The 26,204-nt window shown below is 49.0% G+C and overlaps 3 protein-coding genes and 1 long non-coding RNA gene across 4 annotated transcripts in view; 2 read left to right on the forward strand and 2 right to left on the reverse strand.

The window, feature by feature from the left end:
* The window catches only part of ADCY9 (adenylate cyclase 9), a 31,556-nt gene extending 16,189 nt beyond the window's left edge, over positions 1–15,367 (forward strand). The window contains exons 6-12 of the mRNA XM_035131579.3: positions 1,440–1,648; positions 2,209–2,368; positions 3,780–3,928; positions 4,362–4,403; positions 5,735–5,776; positions 7,077–7,118; positions 8,411–15,367. Coding sequence (XP_034987470.3) covers positions 1,440–1,648; positions 2,209–2,368; positions 3,780–3,928; positions 4,362–4,403; positions 5,735–5,776; positions 7,077–7,118; positions 8,411–9,602 — 1,836 coding nt within the window. The 3' untranslated portion in view covers positions 9,603–15,367. The remainder of the gene's footprint in view (positions 1–1,439; positions 1,649–2,208; positions 2,369–3,779; positions 3,929–4,361; positions 4,404–5,734; positions 5,777–7,076; positions 7,119–8,410) is intronic.
* LOC148683730 (uncharacterized) lies at positions 4,247–7,151 on the reverse strand. Its single transcript, XR_015946904.1, has 3 exons — positions 7,031–7,151; positions 6,162–6,241; positions 4,247–4,363 (listed from the first exon to the last, which is right to left on the reverse strand). It is a non-coding gene; the product is annotated as an uncharacterized LOC148683730 (long non-coding RNA).
* Positions 15,368–21,563: 6,196 nt separating the features above from the next.
* On the reverse strand, positions 21,564–22,501 carry LOC118093266 (hemoglobin subunit alpha). Its single transcript, XM_035132243.3, has 3 exons — positions 22,193–22,501; positions 21,876–22,080; positions 21,564–21,769 (listed from the first exon to the last, which is right to left on the reverse strand). The coding sequence occupies exons 1-3, from the start codon at positions 22,285–22,287 to the stop codon at positions 21,641–21,643; spliced, it is 429 nt and encodes a 142-aa protein (XP_034988134.1). The 5' UTR covers positions 22,288–22,501; the 3' UTR covers positions 21,564–21,640.
* Positions 22,502–24,038: 1,537 nt separating this feature from the next.
* On the forward strand, positions 24,039–24,784 carry LOC118093265 (hemoglobin subunit alpha-2). The gene is made up of 3 exons (XM_035132242.2): positions 24,039–24,141; positions 24,249–24,453; positions 24,568–24,784. The coding sequence occupies exons 1-3, from the start codon at positions 24,047–24,049 to the stop codon at positions 24,694–24,696; spliced, it is 429 nt and encodes a 142-aa protein (XP_034988133.1). The 5' UTR covers positions 24,039–24,046; the 3' UTR covers positions 24,697–24,784.
* Positions 24,785–26,204: the final 1,420 nt, after the last annotated feature.

Here is a 26,204-nt window from a genome sequence, read left to right on the forward strand (position 1 = left end):
GAACCATACGCTGTTGCAGGAACCATAGAATCGTAGAGTTGGAAGGGATCCCAAGGGTCCTCTAGTCCAACCCCCTGCAATGCAAGAATCTCGACTAAAGAATCCATGACAGATGGCCATCCAACCTCTGCTTAAAAACCTACAGTGAGTCCAAGGGAATCCATTCCACTGCTCAACAGCTCTTTAAATTCAGAAAGTTCTTCCTGATGTTGAGTCGGAATCTCCTTTCTTGTAACTTGAAGCCATGGGTTCGAGTCCTACCCTCCAGAGCAGGAGAAAATGAGCCGCCTCCATCTTTCGTGTGACAGCACCTGAACATCCTTGATGTAGGCAAAAGAGAGGACAAAGGTCCATCACACTGTAAAGGTTCTCTGTCCTTAAACCATCCTGAACGTGCAGTGATACCCTGGGGGAGTTTCTCAACATTCATGGGAGTTTTGCCTCTTCTTAAATTGTTTGTAAGGTGTTTCCTAATATCCAGTCTAAATTTGCGTTGCTGAAATCCCTCGTGTTTTATTACACTATCACCGCTTCTGGTAAAGAGTCCCCTCACGTGGCCTTTTGAAGACCCCAAAGCTGCAGCTGCCCCCTGCATTCAGCACTGCAATAAGCTGCTGTTGAGAGTGTGGAATATAAGATACTGTCCGAAGGCAACTCCTCAGCTGGCAGCTGAACTGAGTGGCCTCCCAGAAGGAGGGCTCCTAGCAATGCAGTCAGAGCTGAGGAATGCACACAGCTGAAGAAGAAAAAGGCAGCTGGCTGCATTTCCCAAGCTGAGAACAAGAAAGCAGGTAAGGGTGACAGATTTGGGCAAAGGGGATGAAGGATGGAGAGGAGAGTGAAGGTGCAGTAAGAGGTTGGGAGGGAGGAAGAAAGAAAGGGAGGAGAGCAAGAGGGTTGAGGACAGGGACAGGGGGAAGCTGCTGGGAAGCTTCACTCCAGAGCGGGAGGAACAGAAATAGCTTTATTTCCTTGGGTTAAAAAAATCTCCTTTTTACCCTATTATGCTGAAGGAAGGCCAAAGGAGGGTTTAAAAAAGGAGAATTTTTTTAACCCAAGGAAATAAAGCATCCAAATGGACAGAATCAGTGATGAGTTATTTATATGTAAAAAAATTGTACTGACTTGTTTTTAATGTTTGTTTTTTAGCTGTGTTTTTAAATGAATATATTATATTGCTCTTTGTAAACAGCTTGGAAGTCTTCAGTTGAACCAGTGGTATATACATTTTATTAAATAATGTAACACCTTCCGTCTCCCACCCCCAATCTGCAAAGTCCTAAGCTCTGTCTGTGCCATCATATTTGACAGAAATGCCCACGCTGGATTTGATTCTGTTTAAAAGACAAACAAGAAAGAAAAAGAAAGAAAGAAAGAAAGAGGGCAACCACATATTTGTGCACTGTGTCATTCTGTTATTTTTGCCTTTACTGAAACAGGTTATGAGGAACACCCCCGTGAAGACCTTCGCCAGTGCTACCTTTAGTTCACTTCTGGATGTTTTGCTGTCCACAACAGTCTTCCTCATCCTCTCTGTCACCTGCTTCCTGAAACATGGGATGGCTGCAACTCCTCCGCCACCTGCAGCAGTGGTTGTGGTGGTCATTGCCATCCTGCTAGAGGTGCTGTCCCTTATCGTCTCCATTAGGTAAATGAGGCAGAGTCTGGATCACTCTCACAGGGCGCGTAGGGTAGCAGCAGAGGCTGGGCCTGCTTCTTGGATTTGAAAGGGGAATAGCTAAGAATGGGATAGAGAGTTCTGTGTGGGCCTTCGCAACTCTGATGTATGGAAAACAGACTCCTCCTTTCACCACTTAAGAGGTGAGCCATGACTCTCAGATTTGTTCTAGTGGTCCACCCTAGGCCAGGCAAAACCCAGTTGAGTCACTTTGGACATAATTAAACGTATAAGGCAGTGCAGCACAGTTCCCTCTCATCCTAAAGGTGAGAACATGACAGGAAAGGGAAGAGAACAGGATCAAACTAAGTGGCGGGGCTGCCGCTGCTAGTCTAATTAATACAGGAGATCAAGCATGCTATTTCCTTGCTTAGAGGCTGGCTCTGAGTGAAGTGGCTTGAGGACTGCAGCTAATACAGAGAGACTTGCAAAACCATTCCTCTCTGCTTCTTTGCCTTTCCAGGCTCAGTTCTGTCATAGACAGAAGCGGCTACACTGGCTGACTTGGATGTACTGTATGTTGTTTTCAGAATGGTGTTCTTTCTGGAGGACGTAATGGCTTGCACGAAGCGGCTGTTGGAGGGGATTGCCGGCTGGTTGCCACGACACTTCATTGGTGCCGTTTGGATCTCCCTCCCCGCTGTCGCAGTCTTCTCACACTTCAGCTTGGAATTTGAAACAAACATTTATGTAAGTCACTAGTTGGCCCTGCCACGTGTTGCTGTGGCTCATTCTGTTAAATGGAGACTCAGAGTCCCCCTTCAGACTCCCCTCGTCTTCAGAGTCCCCCTGTTTTACGTGTGTTCTGTTTACACAGGTGCATCCCTGTGACTCCCCCCACCCTGTGCCGATCCATAACGTATTCCGCCCCCTCCCCCCCACCCCCGGCTTATCCCTATGATTCCCTCCACCCTGTCCTGACCCATGACGTATCACACCCCCTCTTCCCCCCCACCTCCCGGCTCATCCCTGTGACTGGTCCCACTGTGTCCTGACCTATCCCATCCCCTCCTCCCCCAAACCCCCACCCAGGCGAGTCAGTACCTCCAGTCAGCCTAGTCTGTAAAGGCTTTGGCCTAGTACAGGCACCCCCAAACTTCGGCCCTCCAGATGTTTTGGACTACAATTCCCATCTTCCCCAACCACTGGTCCTGTTAGCTAGGGATCATGGGAGTTGTAGGCCAAAACATCTGGAGGGCCGCAGTTTGGGGATGCCTGGCCTAGTATGCAAACGGGAGCCGAGGTGCTGTTGAGAGGGAAGGTTTTATAGGTGCAGTACCAGTGTAGCCACCGCTAGAGGGCGCTGGTTTGCAACCTGCTTCTTTTCCCAGCATGCCTATTTGGCTGAGTGGTGTGTTCTGGAACAGGGGTTCTTACGTGGCCCAGGTGTGACATTTGTCTTTGCAAACTCTCTAAGATCCTTCGGACATTCGCATGGGACGGTTGCTTTCTTCCCGAGAGGAGTTGGAACCAGTGCTGAGGGAGATGGGAAAGGAAGTGGCTAGCAGGCTAGGGCTCAACATCTGCCAATTCCAGTGAGCTGGCTATGGGGTGCTTCATTCTTCGAAGGAGAGAGAGTAGGCAACATTGGAGAGGCTGACTGCAGGTGAAGCCAACATACGTTAAATGGAGTGAGCGATGTTGTGAGCCTGAAGAGAGGAGGCAGTGCCGGATTTACATATAAACTAAACAAGCTATAGCTTAGGGCCCCACTCTCTTGCCCCCCAAAAAAAAATAATTTAAAGGAAAAAAACCTGGATGTACATTTCCAAAATATAAGATAAAATACAAATAAATTAAAACCTTACATACAGCAACAGTGTAGGTCCATATATTACCATATAGCATATCTTCAACACAAAAAACAGTGACAATTTGATGTTGACACAGGACAGCTGGACATACAAAGGACCCCATTACCTTCAGTAGCTTAGAGTCTCATCAAATCTAAATCCAGCCCTGAGGGGAGGCATAATGACTAATGAAATTTTGCCTTGGCCACAGCCATTTTTTTAAAAAAGGGGATTCCTGTGCATTTACTTAGACATCCCATTCCAATAGATCATATATGACTAATAGCTGCTGTTTCTGTTTGTTGCAGTATGCCATGTTTATGTGTTCTGCAATTCTCATCACTATTGTCCAGTACTGTAACTTCTGCCAGCTCAGCTCCTGGATGAGATCATCTCTGGCTACTCTTGTTGGAGGAGTCCTGCTAGTTTTGCTGTGGGTGCCTCTCTGCCCTGACAGGTGAGCCTTTGAGGAAACGTGATGCTGCCTGCCTGTTGCCTGTGAGTTGGGACAGTGTCTTCTCCCCAGTGAGGAGTCTTGGAGAGCCTCATCAGGCAGCTGGAGTGAAATGGGTCTTCTTCTGGCTCATCCCTCTTCCACCTGCAAGCAGATTCACCAGGTGTCTTAGAAGTGCTGCCACTGTAGCCATCAGATGTATACTTTGACGTTTTGTGAAGTAATGTGGTTAACCCCCGGGAGGAAGGAGGATTGAGGCGGGTGTAGACCTCCGTGTCAGAATGGGTATTTAGCAGCCCAGAATGAGATTTAGAGAGTGGCAGCCAGGAGGGGTGTTTCGTTTTTCTGTTTTTAGGGGTGTTTTTTTGCAACTGTTCTTTTTTTCCCATCCATGCTTTTGATTTGTTGTTGTCTGTCTCTTGCGTTTCTGTTTCAGCTCTGTGGAGGAATCATATATTGAATCAGTAAAGAACTTTAGGTAAGCATTCATTGGATTTCCTTTCGTTTCTGGCTATTACTGAGCCTGGCAGACTTTTCCTTAAGTCTTTATATCAGGCATCCCCAAACTTCGGCCCTCCAGATGTTTTGGACTACAATTCCCATCTTCCCTGACCACTGGCCCTGTTAGCTAGGGATCATGGGAGTTGTAGGCCAAAACATCTGGAGGGCCACAGTTTGGGGATGCCTGCTTTATATCAACTAGCAGCATTTTTAGACCTTGAACAATTGCTTTCTCCTTCTTCTCCTCCACCCCCAGCTTATATTCACACGGTTTTGAGAAGCTCTGGAACTCTGTATCTGAAGTCATCATGCTTTACTGCATGATAGTAATCAGGTGGATTGCAAGAGAGCCTGTGCAAGTGGTTTGATGTTGGGATACCAAAAAAGAATGACAGAATGGCCAGTTCTAGTGCTTTTTTAGAATAAAGTGTAAACTTGCAGCACAGCCTGCATGCATAGGCAAACTCGGCCCTCCAGATGTTTTCAGACTACAATTCCCATCATCCCTGACCACTGGTAGCTAGGGGTGATGGGAGTTGTAGTCCCCAAACAGCTGGAGGGCCGAGTTTGCCTATGCCTGCTTTATGTCGTTATAGACTCTGAAACAGGAAGCGCTCGTCATGACTTGGGTGCACCCTGGAAAACATTTCTGCATCACTTTCACAAAGCACAGCATACGTCAGTTTGGCCAGAACCTCCCATTGATGAAGGCATGGGTGGCAGGCCCCCCAGTCTTACTGATAGCTCCCCTCCCATGGCCAATAACTGAACGTCTTGAGCCCCCAGATAAGCATAACATCAAACATAATATGATCTGCTTCTGGCAGCGACTGCCAATTCGTCCTGAATTTATCTTGGCTACCAAGGTGGTGTTTATAGGCCTTCCAGAACATTTTCCCCGTTTGGTTCTACACAGCCACAACCCTCATAAAACATGCACTATGCAGGTGTTAAAATGGCCTTTTTCATGTGAATTGAACTAAACACATTAAGGACCGTCTTGTAGACCTGGCCACCCGACATGGACTAAGTCTCTCTGCCAGAGAAAGATGTTTACTGAACCTTGTGAACTGTGGTGCAAGTCTCTTGTTGCCAGGAGTATGGAGACTTCCTTGGTATAAGGAAGCTGTAGCATGTGAACCTTGGAGACAGCAGACATACATGAGGCTCGTCGCCCATTTCTGAAGAATTGCTTGATGCAATAACTGATGCATCAGGGCAGATTCACATTTTGTCAAGCAGCTGTTGCTGCAGTGGGAATAGTGGCCTGTGAATTTTCTTGCTGATCTGGTGCTTCTTGCATTTCAGTTTAAGCTCCATGGAAATCTTCAACTCTACACAGAACATCAGGTAATCATTAACATCTAGCAGTCTTCCTTGCACTTTCTGCTTTCTCCTCAAAGGCTTAAATGAAGTGCTATAACAATTTTTTTTAAAAAAAGAAAGCTTTAAAAGAACTGTTACTTAAAACTATTATAGTGGTACCTTGGTTCTCAAATTTAATCCGTTCCGGAAGTCCGTTCCAAAACCAAGGTGCGCTTTCGCGTAGAAAGTAATGCAAAACAGATTAATCCATTCCAGACTTTTAAGAACAACCCCTAAAACAGCAGTTTAACATTAATTTTACTATCTAACAAGACCATTGATCCATAAAATGAAAGCAATAATCAATCTATTGTACTATATAATAAATAAGACAGTATTGTAGATGATAAAAATTTAAAAAGTTTCTTACCTGCACTGATGATAGTCATTGTTTGGATGGGTTTTTTAATCTATTTCTGCAGTCACACAATCAATCAATCGGTAGCTGACCTGGGTTCCATACAGTCACAAAAACAAATTAACCAAAAAAAGCCTCAAAAACAAAAATGCAAAATAAATAGCCAAAACAAAATACCCAAACTTAATCCATTCCAGAAGTCCATTATAACTTCCAAAACGTTCGAAAACCAAGGCACAGCTTCTGATTGGTGCAGGTGCCCCGGGAACAGTAGCCGACACCCCATCAGATGTTCGGCTTCTGAAAAACGTTTGAAAACCAGAACACTTAATTCCGGGTTTTCAGCATTTGAGAACCAAGGTGTTTGCGAACCAAGGTACCACTGTATGCTTGTGTATTGATTAGAAACACTAAGAAAGGTCAACTGTACACTGAACTCCATGTCCAAAGAGTTAGACATCAGCGGCCTGCTTCAGAATTTGGCTCAGGAACAACCAAATTGACTGTAAAAAAAATGCCAAATAAACTACAGAAATATAACAGTTGCCTGGATTTAAAAAAAAGAAGTGTGTGCCTAAATCGGTGTTAGTTTTGAAGCCTGGTATATGTGGTGTCACAGAAGTGAAAGTGAGAAGAGGAAACGCTCACCATGTGACTGTACCCTAAATAATGGCTAGAACAGAAGTAGCTGTTTTCAGACTTAAGCAAATGGTTTTTCATTTAAGGGCTTGATCAACATCAAGCTTCATTATTTTCATCATTTCAAGGTGAATGTCTGAAGCCACCAAGCTATATATAGGTAAAACTCCAGTGGAGTCCCTGGGACTAAGACATGGAAATTCTAAATGTAGATGAAGCTCACTAAATCCTGCAATTATTACCTCTCCTGTACATTTCTGTTGATGTTTTGCTATATTTGGATTTCAGCTCCACAGAAATCTCCCATCTTCAGTCAGAACAGAACTATAGGTAAGAATTGATACCTAGTTCCCAGTATTTTGTGCTTTTCCTTTGCTTGCTTGATCATTCATATTTCTGAAATGTAGAGAGTGGTGCAGTTAGATTAGTCAGTCATAGAATATTATCTGCAGATAAGTGACAGATGAAGGTTAAACAGACTCTCACATGAAAACATGGGATGAGTCTCTTAAGTCTGACAAAATACTTTATTTGACTTCTGAGGACCAAACTGGACATGATGTGATTCACCCAAGTAGTAACTAATTGTGACACGATCTGTGTATGTGTGTGAGAGAGTGGGGGAGAGGGAAAGTAAATAACAAGTGGAGAAAATCTGGATTGGAACAAAACTGGTACACCACAACATAAGTGGTGAACCTGCAAATGAATTTTGGGATTTTTGGAGGGATTCAGAAAATTGTGAAACATGATATACTATCAGGACCCAATAGGCCCTCTTAAATTTCTATACAGTGGTACCTCGGTTTTCGAACATCTCTGTTGACGAAAGTTTCCGTTTTCGAACGCTGTAAACCCGGAAGTAGTAAACACTTTGTTTTCAAACACGCCTTGGAAGTCAACATGAAACGTGGCTTCCGTTTTGAGTTTTCTGTTTTGAGGCTTCTGTATTGAGTTTTCCATTTTTGAACGTTTCGGAACTTGAACTGTCTTCCAGAATGGATTACGTTCGAAAATTGAGGTACCACTGTACCAGCTAAAATAAATATTTGAAGAATAAGGATTTGATTGTTTGCCTTTTGATGGCAGCACAGAATTTTATTTGGTTTGCTAATTTTGTTTTTTTTATTTGCATATATTTAGTTAAATACATTGGCATCATATCTGAGTGATAAAACTTTTAGGTTTTATTCAACTACGTTTTACTTGGAGTATACCCTTTGAAATGAATAAAACAATAAAACATTTTTGAAAAAGAAACTAGGCAGTGTGTATGTGTGTGTAATCTGGATCTTTGCTCACCACAGCAGTCCTGATCTGAATCTCCACTCCCCCCCCACACACACTCCCAAAAAAGAGAGTGTCCCATTGTGTGAATGGCACGATGTCTAGTTTGGTCCTGCGCATATGAAGTTGTCATAATTGTCTCTGTTGCCATGGGGGACTAGAAAATCATATTTTAAAATAGAATAACATTTTAAAATAGAGTAACGTGTGCTTGTGATTAGAATATAGGAATATCAGAATATAGGAAACCTACAAATGCTTATTTTCTTTTTCGTTTTACATTTACTCTGCGTATGTGCGTGTGTCTATATTTTCTTTTAAAAAATTAACTCCAGCTCCATAAGGAATCCATGCTACCGATCGACCTTGGGAGACTTCAGGAGGCCAGCAGACCTTATTGGCCACGAAGTGATTCTGGGCTTCTTCCTCCTCCTCCTCCTGGTTTGGTTCTTAAACCGTGAGTTTGAAGTGAGCTACCGCCTGCATTACCATGGAGACGTGGAAGCCGACCTTCACCGCACCAAGATCCAGAGCATGAGGGACCAGGCGGACTGGCTGCTGCGGAATATCATTCCGTACCACGTGGCGGAGCAGCTGAAAGTCTCGCAGAGCTACTCCAAAAACCACGACAGTGGCGGCGTGATCTTTGCCAGCATCGTGAACTTCAGTGAGTTCTATGAGGAGAACTATGAAGGAGGCAAGGAGTGTTACCGAGTCCTGAACGAACTGATCGGGGACTTTGACGAGCTGCTGAGCAAGTCTGACTACAGCAACATCGAGAAGATCAAAACCATCGGAGCCACGTATATGGCCGCCTCTGGCCTGAACACGTCCCAGTGCCAAGACAGCAACAGCCCGCACGGCCACTTGCAAACCCTCTTCGAATTTGCCAAAGAAATGATGCGAGTGGTGGATGACTTTAACAACAACATGCTGTGGTTCAATTTCAAGCTACGGATTGGCTTCAACCACGGCCCCTTGACTGCCGGGGTCATTGGCACCACCAAGCTCCTGTATGACATTTGGGGTGACACTGTGAACATCGCCAGCAGGATGGACACGACCGGAGTGGAGTGTCGCATCCAGGTGAGTGAGGAGAGCTACCGCATCCTGAACAAAATGGGGTATGACTTTGATTACAGGGGGACGGTGAACGTGAAGGGCAAAGGGCAGATGAAGACCTTCCTGTACCCCAAGTGCATGGACAACGGGATCGTCCCCCACCACCAGCTATCTATATCTCCAGACATCCGTGTTCAAGTGGATGGCAGCATTGGGCGGTCTCCGACGGACGAGATCACCAACCTGGTGCCTTCTGTACAGAATTTGGACAAGATGCCCCACGTCTCGGACCATAATTTGGAGCTCAAGGGCGGGCTCTCCTGTTTCAAGAATCTCCCAAAAGAGACAGTGAAGCCAGAGGATGGGCGGAGGTTTGGTAAGTCTGTTGAGAAAAACGACTGCAAAGAAGCAGGTCCCGGTGAGACCAGTGAGCTGGCTAAGCTGAATAACTCGCAGAGCGTATGATGCGCTGGAGAGCTGTGTGGTCTGCTCTGTCTGCAAGAGCGCAGGTGCTCTCGGCAGGCTGTGTTCTCCTGGAGGAGGGGGCAGGAGAGGGAGGGGCTGGGCGGCTCTGTCATCTGACTTCACTTTGGCAACGGGATCCCAGGGGGTCACTGGTGTGCCAGGGCTTGTGTGCCTCTCTCACCCCCCAGGTCCCCTTGGAGCAGTCTTTCAGCTGAGATGAGACATCAAGTGCCTTCCGATAGACTCCGCTGGACTCCTTGTCTAGGAACAGAGGCACAAAGTTGACCATATGTTCAATGGATAAGCCGTGGTTATATCATTTTTATTGTTTCTCACTGGCACTGCTATTTTGTTTTTGTTTTGCCTATTGCAGCCCATATTCATGTTAAGCCTTTTGTATGTAAACACAGACAAATGCATGTTTACCTGACTGACACAAACAGCCACTAAGGGAAGATGATGTGAGTCAAGAGTGGAGGAGGAGGAGGAGGAGGAGCAGGGGGCTTGCCTTGGCAGTCCAGCACTTACCTGAAGTGACCCGTGGGCTGCTCTGTTTGCCATAATCAGACTCAAGTGCCCTTGTGTGTTCTGGGACATGTGGCCTCTTGCCATTCACCCCACAGGCCTCTGCCGTGTGGGGATTGGCGCTGGCTGCACAGTGCTCCAGCGACAGAAGCGTGGCCAATCTCAGCCTCAGGTGTTTCGCTTCTGACCTCTGCCAGGAGCGACTTCTGAGCATTTGGGTGAAACTGTTTTCTCTAAATCTGGTCAGGCCTAAGAGAAAGAACTAATAAATGATAGGGGGGTTTCTCCCTTCCTTTTTATTCCTCCCTTCCCCCTTAATTCTGTATTTGTGGGGACAGTAGGGATTGTAAGCAGTGGTGCCGATTGTAAGGCAGGTGCCAATTTAGCGTGTCTGCATACTCAGTCCAGCCTTTCTTTAGGCACAGTGGGTGCCAACAGCACTCAAGTTGTCAGAGGTGGCTGACTCAGCAGGGTTGGGGCACATATTTTGCCCTTCTTGTGCATGTCCTTTGTGGGAGTTGGAATGAGAAGTCTGTTCAGAGCTGAAAAGCACAAGAGTAGAGAGATCATAAGCCTTCAGTGCTTTATTGTGTGGATTCAGTCAGAATGAACTCCCTTTGACATTATTTTTTTGCATTTTCACTCCTGTTGTATTATTGAATGAAGAGTCAAACGTGTTTGACACTAAATGCTGCCAAATTTTGTGATTCACCTAAAGGTGATGTAGCCAAGCATAAATCTGTCCCACAAATACACATGCAGAATAAAGTAGAGGCTGTTCTACATTTTTTCAGGTTTAGAAGATGTGAAAACGGTTAAAGTACTTTAGGGTTAGAAAGTTTGTTGTTCCATAGAACACTTCCTTTTGCACTTTCTTATCCTGCAACCTAAATTGGTCCAGTAAAAACCTTGCATCTCCTGTGTTCTGACCTTTGGAGTGAAATGGACAACTGTGACCATTCTCATCAGCTGGTCGCTTCTGTTATTTGGTTGACATGCTAATCTTCTTTAAAACTAAATCCAGAATCTCTTTCTTTTGGCTCAGTTGTTAAGAGCATCCCTGGAATTTTTTTTTATCCTAAAGGGGCTTTTGCTTGATATCACATAGAAGACCTTTTCTGTGGGCCACTTTCTCTTCTGTATGTCTCACATTCCGACAACCACACTGAGCAGCATTGTAATATGTGCATCTTTCGATAAAAGCCTTTGGGGGCTGAACCAACATGGGGGTAGTGAATTTCTGGAGCAGGCTGGGTCCCGGAAGACAGAGCTGCACCGTTAAAACAATCTTATTTTCTTCAGCCCCAAGTACTGTACTAGCCTCCGCTGTGGCTGCAATCCTAAGCACATTTACTAGGTTGTAACTCCAGCGTATGCAGTGGACTTAATTGTGAATAAAATGCTTTGGAGGAGGCTTTCCAGAAGATTAGTATTTTGCAAACTTCTCTTGCCTCAGTCAAATCAAAGAAACTTTCGAAGGTAATTGCCAGGATTCTAGCTACTGGTTTCTCAACTGAACTCCTGTTTCCCCCATGGCTGAGCTGATTTAGTCCCAAGATGTTGCCAGGCCACCTGCAGCATACAGAACAGAGCTGGGGTTCAACAAGAGCTAAAAGTCAGAATGGAAAGTTTAAGGACGCTGATAATCGCCAGCAAGGATGATGGCTTGTGGTGGATCTGGCCCTGTGAGCATGAGAGGCTTTGGGGCCAGCTGTCTTAATGTGTGACCTGCTTCTCTCAGTTGTGAGAATTGTTGGAAACTTCTAGATTTCTAGCCACAAGGAATTTGGCTATTTGCTTTTGTAAAAAGACTGCAATAGAGGCGGGAAGAGCAGCATTACCCTGGCTTGGGGGAATGTTCCTAAGACCAGCTCTTTGCAGTGTAAAAATGCTCAAATGGTTGGAGTCTTTTATTTAATTTTCTTTATTTGTGTAGGTGCTTCAGGCCCTTGGCAAATGTGTCTTGCTCTCTGCCAGGCAGGTGATGTCTTCAGCCATGGGGCAGGGGTGGGCTTGCTCTTTCCCTGGCCAGGCCGATGAAAGGTGTTTTCAGCTTGAATTTTAAAGGCTCTGATTGGTGTCTGCTTAATCCTGGATGCTGAAATAGCAACGTCTCAGCTGCTCTTTGTGTGAATTCATGGGCTGCTCTCAACAACAGGGTTACCTGCAGTGGGACGTTGCCTGCAAAGCACCTTGCATATCATTGCTACTTACACAGAGGTAGCAGGGAGCTCTTCTACTGCTTGCCTGTGGAACAGTCCCGGAAGGCTTGTTGCCTGTACTTTAGGCCTTGGCGGGTGCAGGGGTGGGGAACCTGAAGGAGCCCTCCAGATGTTGCTAGACTCCAGTTCCCACCACCCCTGCGCATCGGCCATGCTGGTTGCTGGGGCGCAGGGAATCCCAGCAGCAGCTGGAGGGCCACCGGTTCGTCACACCATGCCTAAAATTATAGCAATAAAACTGGAGCGCTACGTTGGTAGCAATAATGCAAGATGATAAATACGCAAGCCTGGTGAAGTGTATTGCAAGTAGTGACATGCAAAGGAGGCAGTTGTTCTTTTGAAGAGCAGGCTGGACATGAGGCAGGGGTGTCGATTTTAGTTTTTTTCAGCAGAAGCCTTATTTCCAGGGCTCTGGAACTAATGATGCTAATTAACTTGGCACTAAAGTGGCCTTGCTCACACCACAAACAGTTATTTTTGCTAGAGTTGGGATGGGAAGTCGGGTGGCGGAAGGAAATATTGGAGGGCGAAGGCGAGGTTTCCAGAAGCCTTGGTCTTCTGCTGCCAACTCTTTGGCAACAAAGTTTTGGGCTACACGAGAAAGTGCCCCAAATCAAGCAAGTTCTGTCCTGCTGTGCTCCAAGGTCTCTGAAAGCAGTAAATGAGGCTTTTTATTCAACTGCACTCATTGAGGCCTGCTTCAGTCCTACAGAAATCAATGAAACAAAGCACCTTTTAAGGACTAAATAACTACTTAATTATTTAGAACTTACTCTCCCTCATGTGCTGACTATATATAAATAGAAACAATGCACTTGGCTTCTTTTCCAAAGGCTCTTTTAACTTGTCACTGGAGGCTTGTTGCCATTTGGCTTCCTAGCAGAGCCACATGATGAGAAGGGTGGCTTCCCTTTTTCTTCCACAGGAGCTGGAGGGGTATCTCTGAGGGCTGGGTGTGCAAGGTGGAGGAAATGCGCCTGTGTGACTTTGGCCGCTCTTAGGAGCCCCACCCTCTCTTTGCCCCTCCTGTGAACTGAAAGGCAGTGACCACCAGCCCCTCCTCCTGCATCTGCCCCACAGAGAGGCAGCATTCTTGGCGCTTATTCCCACTCAGGTCCAATTGGTGGGAGGAGGAGGAGCTCTTGGTGTCCTGCTGAGAGAGTCCCACAAAGCTCTTTACTGCCTCTTCTCTGTTCTCTCCTCCCCCCCCCATCCCATGCTCCTAATGCCTATATCCCTAATGCAATATGCCCTGCCCACCCCCCACTTACCTGGGGAGAAGCATCATAAAGCAGAAAGCATTTCTTTTTGGCACTTCCTGGGTCTCCAAGGCAATAGCTTCTCCTCTTAGAAACAAGCCTAAGGCTAGCGTATCTCGCTTGTAAATCCTGGTTGGTTTATGCACCGCAGCTGCACTCCTGCCTTCCTCTGTCTGACTTCAGCCGCGCTCCCCGCCGGCAGGCCAGCATCCTGCTTCTGCAGTAGCCATAGCCAAACATGACTTCCTGGAAATATTGCAGCAATGTAAACCAAGGGCTCCAAAGCATCCCTTTGGGGCAGCAGCTTTTTTAGGTTGTTGCCTCACTGTCACGAGGACAAACAGAAGTAATAAGAAGCCCAAAGCCTTAACAAGATGGGGGAGGCGGACTCCACCTCAACAAGCACAGTAGGAGGCCTGTGGCGTTGTGTCCGCAGGACGACTCCTTCTGCCTCTGTCAAGGGTGCCCCTTCCTTTAGGTGCTGAAGGCTTTGGTCCAGTTCCAGGGCCATGGAGGAGGCTGCGTGCTCCCCTCTTCCCACCCTCCAGTTGCTGCCATGGAGAGGGAGCCTGGCTCTTCACTTCTCAGGACCTGATGACTTAAAGCCAACTCCTTATTTTGATGGCAATACCATTCAGAAACTCTTAACTGGTGGCCTGGGCTTTACATACTTGCAAAGAGCCGCTGGAAAGAATTGGTCCTGTGCCTTGGTCAGGTGCCGACTGAGCAGTTTGACTTGGAAGCAGCTTTGAGGGTCCACGGTCTCCTCTGACTCTCCCTTCCTGGCTGACGCAAAGCAACCCTTTTGTTTCTTTAGCCCTCGGTGGGGAGGCTGGAGAGAAGCCTTCTGTCGGGGCTGATCCTTTGGAGCCTGACTTTCCCTTCTCAGAACGCTCCTCCTCGTGGAGAACGAGAGTCCTCTGCAAACCATCCAAGAAGGTTCAAACTGGTGTTCTTCACCAGCAGTATCTACAGGGTTGTTTTAGACATGTATGGTTGTATTTTAAGGTGTATTTATATTTTTATTTGGTTTTGAGATAATGCTGTTACTGGCCCTGAGGCTTTGTGTTGAATAAACTACTAGTTACTGGGGTGGTGGAAGGAGGGTGCCAGCCTTTAGGCAGCCTATGCAACACTAATTCAGTATTTGATATGCACAAACAAGCCTCTCCTAATTTTCATCATTTTAGCCTGGTGTGCTGAGAAACTTGGGAGAGGCAAAAGATGAAAGCAACTTGAAACTCCTTTCATTTTGTAAAAAAAAAAAACACACCCCACAGTATTGGTCCTTCAGGTGCCTATCAGCTCCTGGTCTGCCTTGAAGAAGGGCTTTCCTGGAATATTGCCTCCATGCAGTATTGGTGTCAATGGAAAATGCCCCAAATTCTGTACTTGCGGGCGTAGGTGTGAGCAGAAAACCATCCAGCTTTCTCTTCCTTTTTCTGCGTTCACTACTCTGGTTGACATTGTCTTGCCCTCCCTGCAGAAAGGAAGAGCAGGCCCCTCCTCTCACCAGGTGAGGAGGAGAAGGCAGTGGCTTCACAGAGTTTTGCTTGCTGGAAGTGCCGAAGGCCATCCTTCACTACAGTAGCTTAACTGTAAATAGCCTGCATACGTCTGGCTCTAAAGACACACACAAACAAAACTATGTGTGAAATACTATACTGTATGTATATAGAAGGTAAATATACACATTCACTTTGACTTGTTACTGCAGATCTGTAATCAATTGTATATTAAACAGTTTTCCTGTACTGGAGATTCCTTTGTGCCATCTTAAATTTGGTAGATCTGGATAAGTGATTCTCGTGATTCACGTACCACTTTGTGGAAACGCTCATTCTTCCAAGGGATAAGTGGGCTGGATTTATCTGCATGTGTTTTCCAATAGCTTGCTATCACTTGGCACTGTCCTCACAACAAACTCTTAGGATGGTATTTATCTGTCTACTCAAGGTAGCAAAGTGGCTTGGGGGCAAGTCATATATATGATGGAGAAGTTGGAATGGTAATTTTTTAGTCAGTTGCCCTAACCTTGCCTGCTCTGCTTGGGCACTGTGAATGTGTCTCGTAGCCAATTTCAGCTTCTGAAGGTGTTCCCCTTACAATTGCACTATGCTGCTACTTGTGTAAATGTAGGCACACTTTTGACAGTAACACAACCATGTGGCCTTTTCCACCAGTTGCTAGGAAATACATGTCCTTTCAAAGGGGAGCAGTTCTGGACAGTTCTATTCCATTTTTCTTGTCTGGGGAGGGTGGTGATGTCATCGTTCAAGATTGCAAAATAATAATCTAGTTTCAGCCCTTCGCCTGCACTTGTCAGCTGTTACAAACTTCTGAAACCTAAAGGGTACCCAGGAAAGAACTGGGTGCTAAAAGGCTATGCCAACCTCACCCCAAATAGCTTCTGAGCAATTTTTCTTTAGATACTTTGGCAGCAGAAGATCAGATATGGGTCAGGAAGAAATGAGATCAGAAATGGCTCTGAAAGTTGCGCATCTTTCTAAAGAGGACTTCGAACCCTTCCAGGACCTTCTAAAACAATTGCAGAAAGATTTAGCGGTGGAAAAAGGAATGCAGCCTTCAAAAATTCTAGAGAGGAAATCAAAATGGAATTGAAAGACTTGCCTACAAAATTTACTGAACTGCCTGCTTCAGCTAATGAAGCTTTGGATTTAGGAATATGCCATAAATCCACCATTAAAAGACTCACTAAATCTGTATCAAACATGCAACTTCATATGGAGTCCTGGGAGGATAGGAGTAGAATGGATAATTTATGACTGAAAGGAGCTCGGAAGGCATTGAGAAAACAGGTATGAAAGCCCTTTTTGTTAACCTTTAGCATGAATGCAAACTGCACACAGAGAATGCATGAGGCTTCGGCACCCCCCATCCCCACAAGACAGCAACCCTGTGATACAATAACAACAGCTTTTATTATTTATTAAACTGGTATCCTGCCCTATACACGCAGGTCTCAGGGCGGTTCACAGAATAAAATTGCAACATAAAAACAAAATACATAATCAAAATAAAACCAAAAACAACCCAGTAACACCCCCCCCCCCAACACATTTTAAAAGGGCAAAGGCTGGTTAAAGAGGAACGTTTTTGTTTGGTGCCTAAAGGTGTATAATGAAGGTGCCAGAGCAATCTTCCTGTGGAGAGCATTCCACAAACGGTGCCACTGCAGAAAAGGCCCTGTTCTCGTGTTGCTGCCCTCCAGACCACATGGAGGAGGCACATGAAGAAAATGGCACATTCCTCCTTCAAAGAAGCAATTAAGAAAGTAGCAAGAGAATCAACAGAATTTAACATGGAAGGGAAGAAAGTCCACTACAAAAAGGAAACCTCCAATAAATACTATTCTACATGCTGCTGGAGTGAAACACAGATGGGTCTTCCCATTTAAACGTGTTATTTTGCAGACAGCAACACTGATAGGGCTCAGCTAGATTAGTAAAGGAAAAGCGTTTCATGCGCTTTGTATGTGCGATATGAGACTCTGACACCAGATGGCGATGTGGAGTTCCATCTTTCCCTGCCTGGTTTCCCTGTATGAGTTCACAACGGATTTAACTGAATCGCTTCTTTGACGTCTCTAGATCCAGCCACCATCACCACTCTGACTGAAGCCAAACTAGCATTGGGAACAATTGGAGTTCCAATACACACAACAGGAAGAGGCAGGAGAAGGAGAGAAACAGAGACAATATGGATGGCAAGGGAGGTCAGAGAGCAATAAGAAACCTAAGAGTTTCTTAAAGAAATTAGAAACATCATTCTTCAGCAAACTGAATGGTTTGACTTTTAATTTTTATAACTTATCTATATATATATACGTATATATATAAGGTAGGCATTGCGCACACGGATGAAACAGCCTTTCTCCATAACTGCTGAACCGTAATGTAACAAATTTGGCTACAGTGTTCCATCAGGGAGGGATCTGGCATAATTCCCCCCCAAAAAAACCACACCTTTCACATCTAAAATAATGATTAAACACAAAACAAGGCCCAGCTTTTTCAATAGGCCGCAGCATTGCCAAGCAGGGAAAAACAAACAAAATAGGGCCTTTCACAACGGGGGGGGGGCACAGGGATGAGGCACAACAAAGGGGGGGAACACATAGTCATAGGGGTGAAGGGGGGACCCTGAGTCATCCAAAACAGTGGGGGTGGGTTGGGACAGGGAAAACTGAGTAGGCAGACTGCCAAAACGGCCATTCCACCTCCAAAGCCCAAGCCCAAAGCCTCTACCGGCGGCTGCATTAATAAACGCCTGGCAGCATTAGGCAGTCATTCATCATTTCCCCTAACATGCACTTGGGGGTACGGCGAGGGTTTTTTGCTTTTTAATTTAGTAGGCGTGTCACATGTGAGGCTACGGCGGCCATTTTAAGTAAGGGCAGTCGTGCCCCTTTTAACCTAGGCTTTATACTATGACTGATTGCCAGCCTCTGTGTCTTTAAAAAAAGCAACAACCATGCACTTTCTCTCCCCAGTTTAAGTCCCCAAACCAACACCACATCCTACATTCAAAACACCTACCGGTACTCCAAAATTAGAAAATCCAAATGACAAAACAAACAAAAGACACAACACCCAAATCATACAATACCCACCAAAATAAATGACAACCCCAAAAATAAAATTAAACAATACTGTAGTAACTTCTGCTTCTCATGTTCTTATTTCAAAAAAAGTAACCTATATATATATAAATGTTCACGATGCGTGCACAGTAGCCAATGTGTGGAGATACAGGGGGGAGGGGACAACACTCCCTGGGGACAACAGAGGGCTCAAACAAAAGTAAATACTGGGAAATAGAACCCAGAAACTGACAGTTTCTTCTCCAAGGATGGGGGCCAATGTAGGAAGATACGGGGGGGAGCAACACTCCCCAGGGACAAAAGAGGGCTCAGACAAAAGTGCATGCTGGGAAACAGAACCCAGAAGCTGACAGTTCCTTCTCCAAGGGTGGGGGCCAAGGTATGGAGAAATGGGGGAGGGGCCAACACTCCCCGGAGACAACAGAGGGCTCAGACGGGGTGGGTGGGGGGAGGAGGGGGCTCCATAGCTCATGGGTTGGGTCAGGGTGGGGCCAGTCACAGGGATGAACCAGGGGGTGGGGGGAGGAGGGGCAGGATAAGTCATGTGTCCTGACAGAGTGGGGGGAATCACAGGAAAGAACCAAGGCAACGCGTGGCCGGGCCAGCTAGTATCTCTATTATGCTAAGTGAAGAAAATGGGGGGGGGGGAGTGAAGGAAATCTGAAACTGGCATTTCTTTTTTCTTGGCAAGAGAAAATATTCTTGACATATTCAACTGTTTGAATTTGGGCAGGGAGAGCAGAGTGCGAGCTGCCTCGCCCCCTGTTCATATGCCATACCTGTGGACACTTAAATGTGATGCTCTGTTGCACTGTTTATAATGCTCTGTTTATAAAAATTCCATATAAATTCAAACAGTGAAATCTCAGAAATAGAACCAACTCTCTTTGGTAACACCACTCATGCTGGAAGATGTAACCAAAGTAATTAAGAAACTTAAACCACACAAAGGACCTTGAATCTCTTGGATGGGTAGGTTGGATTGGTTAAAATAGTACCAGTATTACAAAAAAAATGTTTTTTGTTAGAAACCCTATCTATATCTATTTCAGCAAATATCCTAAGGATATGGCAAAAAAAGACAAAGATTTTAAGCTTGATTCATCACAGCTGCGCCTAACTGTATTTTTATCAGCCTTCCCAGAGAAGGGTAAATGGGTCTACCACACCATGTGGCCCATATATAGAATGTCATTAATATGATATTCAGTGGGAAAGAGAAGATTTGGATGCAATTGAAATTACATGAACCTGTGCAACATATAATACCAGATATCCCATTTTTTTTAATAACAACAAAATATTTTGTAATGATAACAAACCCATTTGCAAAAGCAGAATTGGAGATCTGGCGATCCTGGGTATAAAAATTTCCTTTAGGGACACGGGTGGCACTGTGATGGATATGAAATGGAAAGAAAAACGCTTGTGCAGATTGATTCACCATTATAAAAATAATGTTTTTCTCACAAGGCAAATTATGGAAAGATTTGAGGGTTGTAATGTGAATTGGCTATCAGGTGATACATATTATCTCAATTTCAGCAGCTGAATCTCAAGGAATTAGACCATTCACACAATTTGAAAAACTGATTCTGAATATCACTGAGCACCCCCAGCCAAAAAAATAATATCGGTTTTATGCAAAATACTCGCTGACCTAGCCATTGGACAATGCTAGACTATTAAGCAAAATTGGGGAAAGGACCTAGGCACAGAAATTGTTCCGTAGGTGATGGGCATGTGAATTGGTGCAACCATTTTGGGAAACTGCATTGACAGAAATAAGCAAAATTACAAACCAGGATGCAACCCACGCCTAGGTTTATTGCAAACAATGCAACCCACGCCTAGGTTTATTAATAATATTTAAATATACTCAAATTATCACACGAGGAACTTTCCACTTCTGGTTGTGGCAAGGTTGCCTATAGCATGAAACTAGAAAGGAAGCTCCCCTGTAGATCACACAATGGAAGCAGAATGTATAGACCCTTGCTTTATCTGAGAAGCTGAGAGAATACATGCCCTGAATCGATGCTTCGGATATGGATGGTTTTGTTGAAAAATGGCACCTTTTTAAAGAAAACATTCAATTGAGCTGCTCTGACGCCTGGCGCCCACAAACTACGTGTATGGATTATTTATGGGGGAATTTGACACAATAGTCTTCTGCTCTGGGGGAGGGTGAGGGTGGGGAGAAACCTATTGTTTTGATAAGGTTTATGTAATATGTTTGTATTATTTTCTTGAAAATGAATAAAATGCTTTAAAAACCAAACGTGTTTACCTCCCCCCTTGCTTTTCCCTTCAGGGGCGGGGTTTTGATGCCCACCGCCAAAAGAGGAGCGAGTCCCCTCTCCTCTCTTCGTGCCAAAGCTTCAACTGGCCTCTGCACCTCTTGGGGCAACGGGGAAAAGGCGGCAGCATCAGCATTCGGCCACTGGCCTTTGGTCCCATCCTTGAGCTGCTGCTCCGGGGGGGGGTGTCCTGCAACCCACGCACAAAGTCCCCCCCCCGCCCCGGAACTGGAGAAGTTGACACCCAGGGTCGGCCTCCTTATCTGTGTCGTCCCCACCCCACCCCAAGGCCTGCTGCCCCGCCCTGAGCGGTTGTGCCTGTGGTTGTCTGGGTGGTGTCCTCCTGCCTGCTGCTGGGTGCAGATAGGGAAGGAGGCAGCGCCCCCCCCCGCCACGTGCCCTTCCCCATTGCTCTGGTCACCATGATCTCGGGGAACTGGGGCCTGAGGCGCCCCCTGCCTGCGCGGAGACTTCCCTGCGCCCTTCTCAGCGTGCGCATGTTTTTTTGGGGGGGGGGCCTGGCCTCCCCATCATTGAGTGGAAGCAAAGGATGGGGGTGGTTTGAGCAGCCTCCCTTTCATGGGCGTAGCCAAGAGGGAGCAGAGAGGGGCAGCCCCCCTAAATCAATAGCAATCAATAGAAATACATACGGTAGCTAACGTAGGTTCTGCCCTCTCCCCCCCCCCCCAACAAAAACCCTGGCTTTGCCCATGCCTCCTTTACTACAGATCCTGCATTGCAGCGGGTTGAGCTTTATAACCTTTGGAGTGCCCTCCAATTCTGCGATTCTTTCTATACTATTGTCTCTCAGCACAGGGATGTAGAGGGGAAAGCCGCAGGTACGAAAAAGCTTCCTGGTGAATAAGCTCATTTATTACCCAGTCTTCGCCATCCGGCCCCGGGGCAATGTGACAGACATTCACACTACGGGCAACCTCACAGGTCTCGAGGGGAGCGCCGTCGAGGGCTCCTCCGAAGTCCGTCCAGCTGCCCCACCACCCGCCCCCCAGAGAGAGGTGAGGGCGCAGCGCTGCAGTTGAAAGAGCCCATAGCTTTATTAGGAGGGAGAAGACGGGGAGGCCGCCCGGGCGAGCCCGTCTTGCCCAGCCTAGCGATAGCAGGAGGTCAGGACGTGGGCGACGCTGCTCAGGAATTTGTCCAGGGAAAGGAGGAGCGCCGGGTCGAGGGTGCCGCGACTGTGGGCACCGATGGTCACCAGGATGCAGTGGTTAAGGCACTGTGGGGGAGAGAGGAGAGCGCCAGCGTTAGAGAATAGGACCCTGAGCCGCCCGACGGGGAGGGCAGCGGGAGGCCGGGGCACTGCCTCCGGGAGCGCGACTCACCTCGAAGCTGGTGGGCGACACCTGCAGCTCGAAGGCGTGCAGCTCGCTGAGCTTGCCGAGGGCGCCCGGCAGGTCGTCCAGGTTCTCGACGGCGCGGCTGAGTGCGTCCACCACCTTCTTGCCCAGCGCCCGCAGCTGGGCCGAGTCCGGCGAGAGGTCGAGATGGTGGAAGTAGGTCTTGGTGGTGGGGTGCGCCGCCAGCAGCCTGCGAGCAGGAGGGGGACAGGGACAGGGACAGGGACAGGGTCAGGCCAGCGGCCTCGCCGTCGGGGTTTCAGTCTCCACCCACGGATGGGCAGCCGACGGGGCGGACTTACCTGGTGAGCACCTCGACGCCCACGGCTTCGGCGTGTCGGCTCACGGGGACCCAGATGGCCCTCACGCGCTTCTTCTCTTCCTCGGTCAGCCCCATCTTGGCAGTGGGGCGTCCTGGGCGCCGCGCGCGCAGGCAGCCAGTCTTTAATCGGCGCTGCGCAGGGGGCCTCCGACCCAGAGGGTCCCGCCCTTCACCGCTGCGACTGGGCGCCACAAGGAGAGGCCTTGCGAAGGCACCACTAGCTGGCTGAAGGCCAGCCACGCGCAGAGGCCCGGTGGGGCCGTGCCGTGGCGCCTTGCTCAGTTTCTCTTTCCCCAAATCTTCGCCCTGTTTTCGAGCGCTTAGAACTCAGTCCGCCCCCGCCCCCCCAATCTTCACCCCATTGGGTCATTTTGATACCTCCCTTTCCAGCAGACTGCTGCTTGAGGCGGCCGCTAAGGCGCAAAGGGAAATGCAGCAAAAGGCCAACTCAGGTGGACCCAGAGACCACCGTCGAGGCCACTTGGAGCCCGCGGGCGCCTGCCGGGCAAATCACGCTTGCTTCTCTCTGATGGGCTTTGGGCACCTTCCCCGGAGGGTTGTCGCTTGCGGGGGCTCTTGGGGATGCCTCTGTGAAACACCCCGCCGCCGCCCCCCTCAGCACAGAAACTCTCCAGGTGACCCGGGCCAGTCACAGTCCACCCAATCCTCTTTAAAAGCCTTCCAAGTTGGTGGCCGTCACTGCCTCTTGTGGGAGAGAGTTCCACAGTTTAACTCTGTGCTGCGTGAAGAAGGACTTCCTTTTCTGTGTCCTGAACCTTCCTGCAAAACAACCTATCCTGTATCCATTTTCTTCGTGCCATGCGTAAAGGCTTCTATCATGTCACCTCTCCCTCGTATTTTCTCTAAGCAGGGGTCCCCAGACCCCAGCGTAACCCACCCAGAGGGTCCGTGGAACAACTGTTCCGAACATCCCGTTTTGGGGGCGTTGTGGTCTCCCGCAAGAGCACAGCGCCCCAATACAATGCACGCTCCCGCCGCTGCCCCCCCCTGTTACTTCCATCCACTGATACCGTAAGCTTCGCAGGGCGCCCTCCCCGAGCCTCTCTGCGGGTGCCTTCAGCCCGGCTCCCACGCCCAACCACCTTGGATAACCCTTCCTACGGTAGGAGAAGGGGAGAAATGTCTTGCAAGGGCCCCTCTTCTTTTAAATGCTGCGTTAGTTTAACCCAGGAATTCTGCTGCCACTCACGGTCCTGCATTCTCACGGACTGTGCCACCCATAAGCATGCACCGAAAGAGTGCGCGTGTGGATAGGAATGAATGCACGTGCATGCAACCCCCATAGCTGCCAAGTTATCCCTTTTTTAAAAGGGATTTCCCCTTATGCTGAATAGGCTTCCTCGCGAGAAAAGGGAAAACTTGGCAGCTATGGCAACCCCCCCCCCGGACGCCTGTAATAACCGCTACTGTGTTGGTAAACACGGGGGGCGCGGGACGTTGGTTTAAGTGCGCGGCAAAGGCCTCAACATCCAGGAAAGTCTTCAGGCCTCCACTCCTCGGCACGTGGTGACTCTTCATTTGAGCTCTTCCTTGCCTGCCAAGCTCCGTAGATTATTTCAACTAGCAAGGACAGGCATGTCATCGCCCAGGGAGATGCCGGCAAGGCCTGCCTGGGGGAGGCAGCGGGAATTGCGGGGAGGCTGTTCATGCGCTCCCTCCCGCATCCTAGCATGAGCCGTAAAAGGAGATAACGCTGGGAGAAACCGCAGCGCCGACGGGCGGAGACCGAGGGAGAGGCCCAGGGCGGGGCGGGGCGCCCCCTATAAAAGAGCCGCTCGCGCTCCGACGGCATCGGAGACTTTGAGCTGCCAGGATGGTGTTGACAGACGACGACAAGAACCACGTGAAGGCCGTTTGGGCCGAGATCCAGTCCCACGCCGGGGACATCGGCGCCGAGGCCATCACCAGGTAAGCCCGCCCCGTCGGGCACAGACCCTCTCCCAGGGACGAGGCCGCGGGCCGGGCGGGAGTCGGACCGTCGTCTCCCTGCTCCTCTCCTCCTCCTTCTCCCGCAGGATGTTCGCAGCGCACCCCACCACCAAGACCTACTTCGCGCACATCGACGTGCACCCCGGCTCCGCTGACATCAAGGCGCACGGCAAGAAGGTCGCGGCGGCCATCGGTGAGGCCGTGGCGCACATCGACAACATCGCCGGCGCCCTCGACAAGCTCAGCGACCTGCATGCCCAGAAGCTGCGCGTGGACCCCGTCAACTTCGCGGTGAGTCTCTCTAGCTCCCCGTCGGAGCTCCAGGGCAGGCAGGCGGGCGGGCTGGATTCCTGCTTCGCTCCGTCCGGGGCCCCGACTAACGCTCTCCCTCCGCTTTTCCCGCAGCTGCTGAGCCACTGCATTCTAGTGGCCATCGCCGCCAACCACCAGGGGCTCCTCAAGGCCAACACCCTCGTCTCCATGGACAAGTTCCTGGGCCGCGTCGGCATCGTGCTGACCTCCAAGTACCGCTAGACCCCACGAAACCCAAGCCCGCCGGAGGAGCCGCCTCGACGCCGCCCCGCGACCCCCAAACACCACAATAAACCTGCTCTTGACTCTCCCTGATCTCTCGCGTCTTCTTGGGCTGAACTGGGGGTGGGCGGGAAGAAGGGAGAGGGGGACCCCGGGGGCCTGGACGGCTCTGGCGAGGGAGACCCCGTCCCGCGGGATAGTCCCTACCTTGGCGCTCCTTGAACCCGGGCCCCTTGGACCGAGTCGCCTGCTAGGTGGGGGCCCTGAAAGAGCCGCTGGCACGCGTGGCCTTTGCCGGAAGGGGGCGCAGAGTCAGCCCCAGAAGGGCTCCGTCTCCTTGGGGGTCTTCCTTCCCGTTCCTTTCGGGGGACTCGTGGGGTGGGGCTCCCCAGGCCTTTGCGCCCCTGGCTGAGCTGACGGGGATGAAGCAGACGGACGATTCGGAAGGGCCGGTCTCGGCGTGGGGTTGTGCTCGCAGAAGGGCCCCGCTCGGCTCCGTCCAGCCCGAAAGCCCCGAGAGCCATAGCTGCCAGCCCGTGTAGGCATTAGGCAATACGGCTCAGGTTGGATACAATAGAAGGCAGCTTCTTACGGTAGGATCCTGCGCTCGAGGGCAGAGGCAGCCCCCTCACCACGAACCTAGCCCACTCCAAGGCCGGGGACGGGGTGGGGGGGAACAGTGCCAGGGGTCCCCTCCACACCCGCACACTGAGAGGGCACGAGAAGAGGCCCCCAAGGAAGAACTATGCCTGGGAGGGGGCGACTCGGGCTCTGGAACCACCGCCAGTTCCTGAGATCCCGACAAACCACCAGAGCATTGGGGAAGGGCGCATGGCGGCGGCGGGGGGGGGGGCTCACCCACCCTATCTGCTCACAGCAGCCAGGAGAAGGAGCCACGCCCAGGGCGGGTACGGAGGTCTGGGGAGCAGATAAGCAGGCACACAGGGTGCCAACATCTACCCCAACTCCAGGAGGCCTGGGGGGGGGGTTAGGCCTCTGCTATCTCTACCTGGGCTGTGACGCATTCACGGAGGCTAAGAAGACTATCCAAAGCCCCGCAGCTGCTGTGACCAACCTCCGGTGTAAAGCCATAAAGAGACCCCAAGGGTCATCTAGTCCAACCCCCTACCGTGCAGGTGTCGGGGTCAGGGGGCTTCTGAAGAGCAGTTGTTGCGTAGCCCCGCTGGGGAGAGCACTGCTCTCTGGCTTCCAGGTCCTGCAAGCGGGCTTCTTCCCAGGAGAGGCATCTGGGTGTGGGACTGGGAGCAGAGGCGGGACCCCTTCTTTAGCCGGGGGCCTCTCCCAAGGCTGCCCCGGCCAGACTCCTCTCTCTGGCAGGGCCTGGATGGCCACCCCCCCCCAGGAGACCCATCGAGGGAGGTGTTTTGCACGGGGGCGCCTATAGCACCCATTTTGCTCCAATCGGCCAAAGGGGAACTTAATAGTAATTGTGATTGCCGCGTTTCTTTATTTTGCAGAACTCCTCTAGCACCGAAAATAAGCAATAA

Source organism: Zootoca vivipara, chromosome 13 (genome assembly GCF_965207765.1).
Source record: "Zootoca vivipara chromosome 13, rZooViv2.hap1.1, whole genome shotgun sequence".
Classification (NCBI taxonomy): Eukaryota; Metazoa; Chordata; class Lepidosauria; order Squamata; family Lacertidae; genus Zootoca; species Zootoca vivipara.

Bases quoted from the DNA above. Each gene is read 5' to 3' on its own strand.
- LOC118093265 (XM_035132242.2), top strand. From the start codon at position 24,047: ATGGTGTTGACAGACGACGACAAGAACCACGTGAAGGCCGTTTGGGCC. The intron at 24,142-24,248 runs GTAAGCCCGCCC...CTTCTCCCGCAG, and splicing joins GGCGCCGAGGCCATCACCAG to GATGTTCGCAGCGCACCCCA. The intron at 24,454-24,567 runs GTGAGTCTCTCT...CTTTTCCCGCAG, and splicing joins TGGACCCCGTCAACTTCGCG to CTGCTGAGCCACTGCATTCT.
- LOC118093266 (XM_035132243.3), bottom strand. From the start codon at position 22,287: ATGGGGCTGACCGAGGAAGAGAAGAAGCGCGTGAGGGCCATCTGGGTC. The intron at 22,081-22,192 runs GTAAGTCCGCCC...TCCTGCTCGCAG, and splicing joins GGCGTCGAGGTGCTCACCAG to GCTGCTGGCGGCGCACCCCA. The intron at 21,770-21,875 runs GTGAGTCGCGCT...TCTCCCCCACAG, and splicing joins TGTCGCCCACCAGCTTCGAG to TGCCTTAACCACTGCATCCT.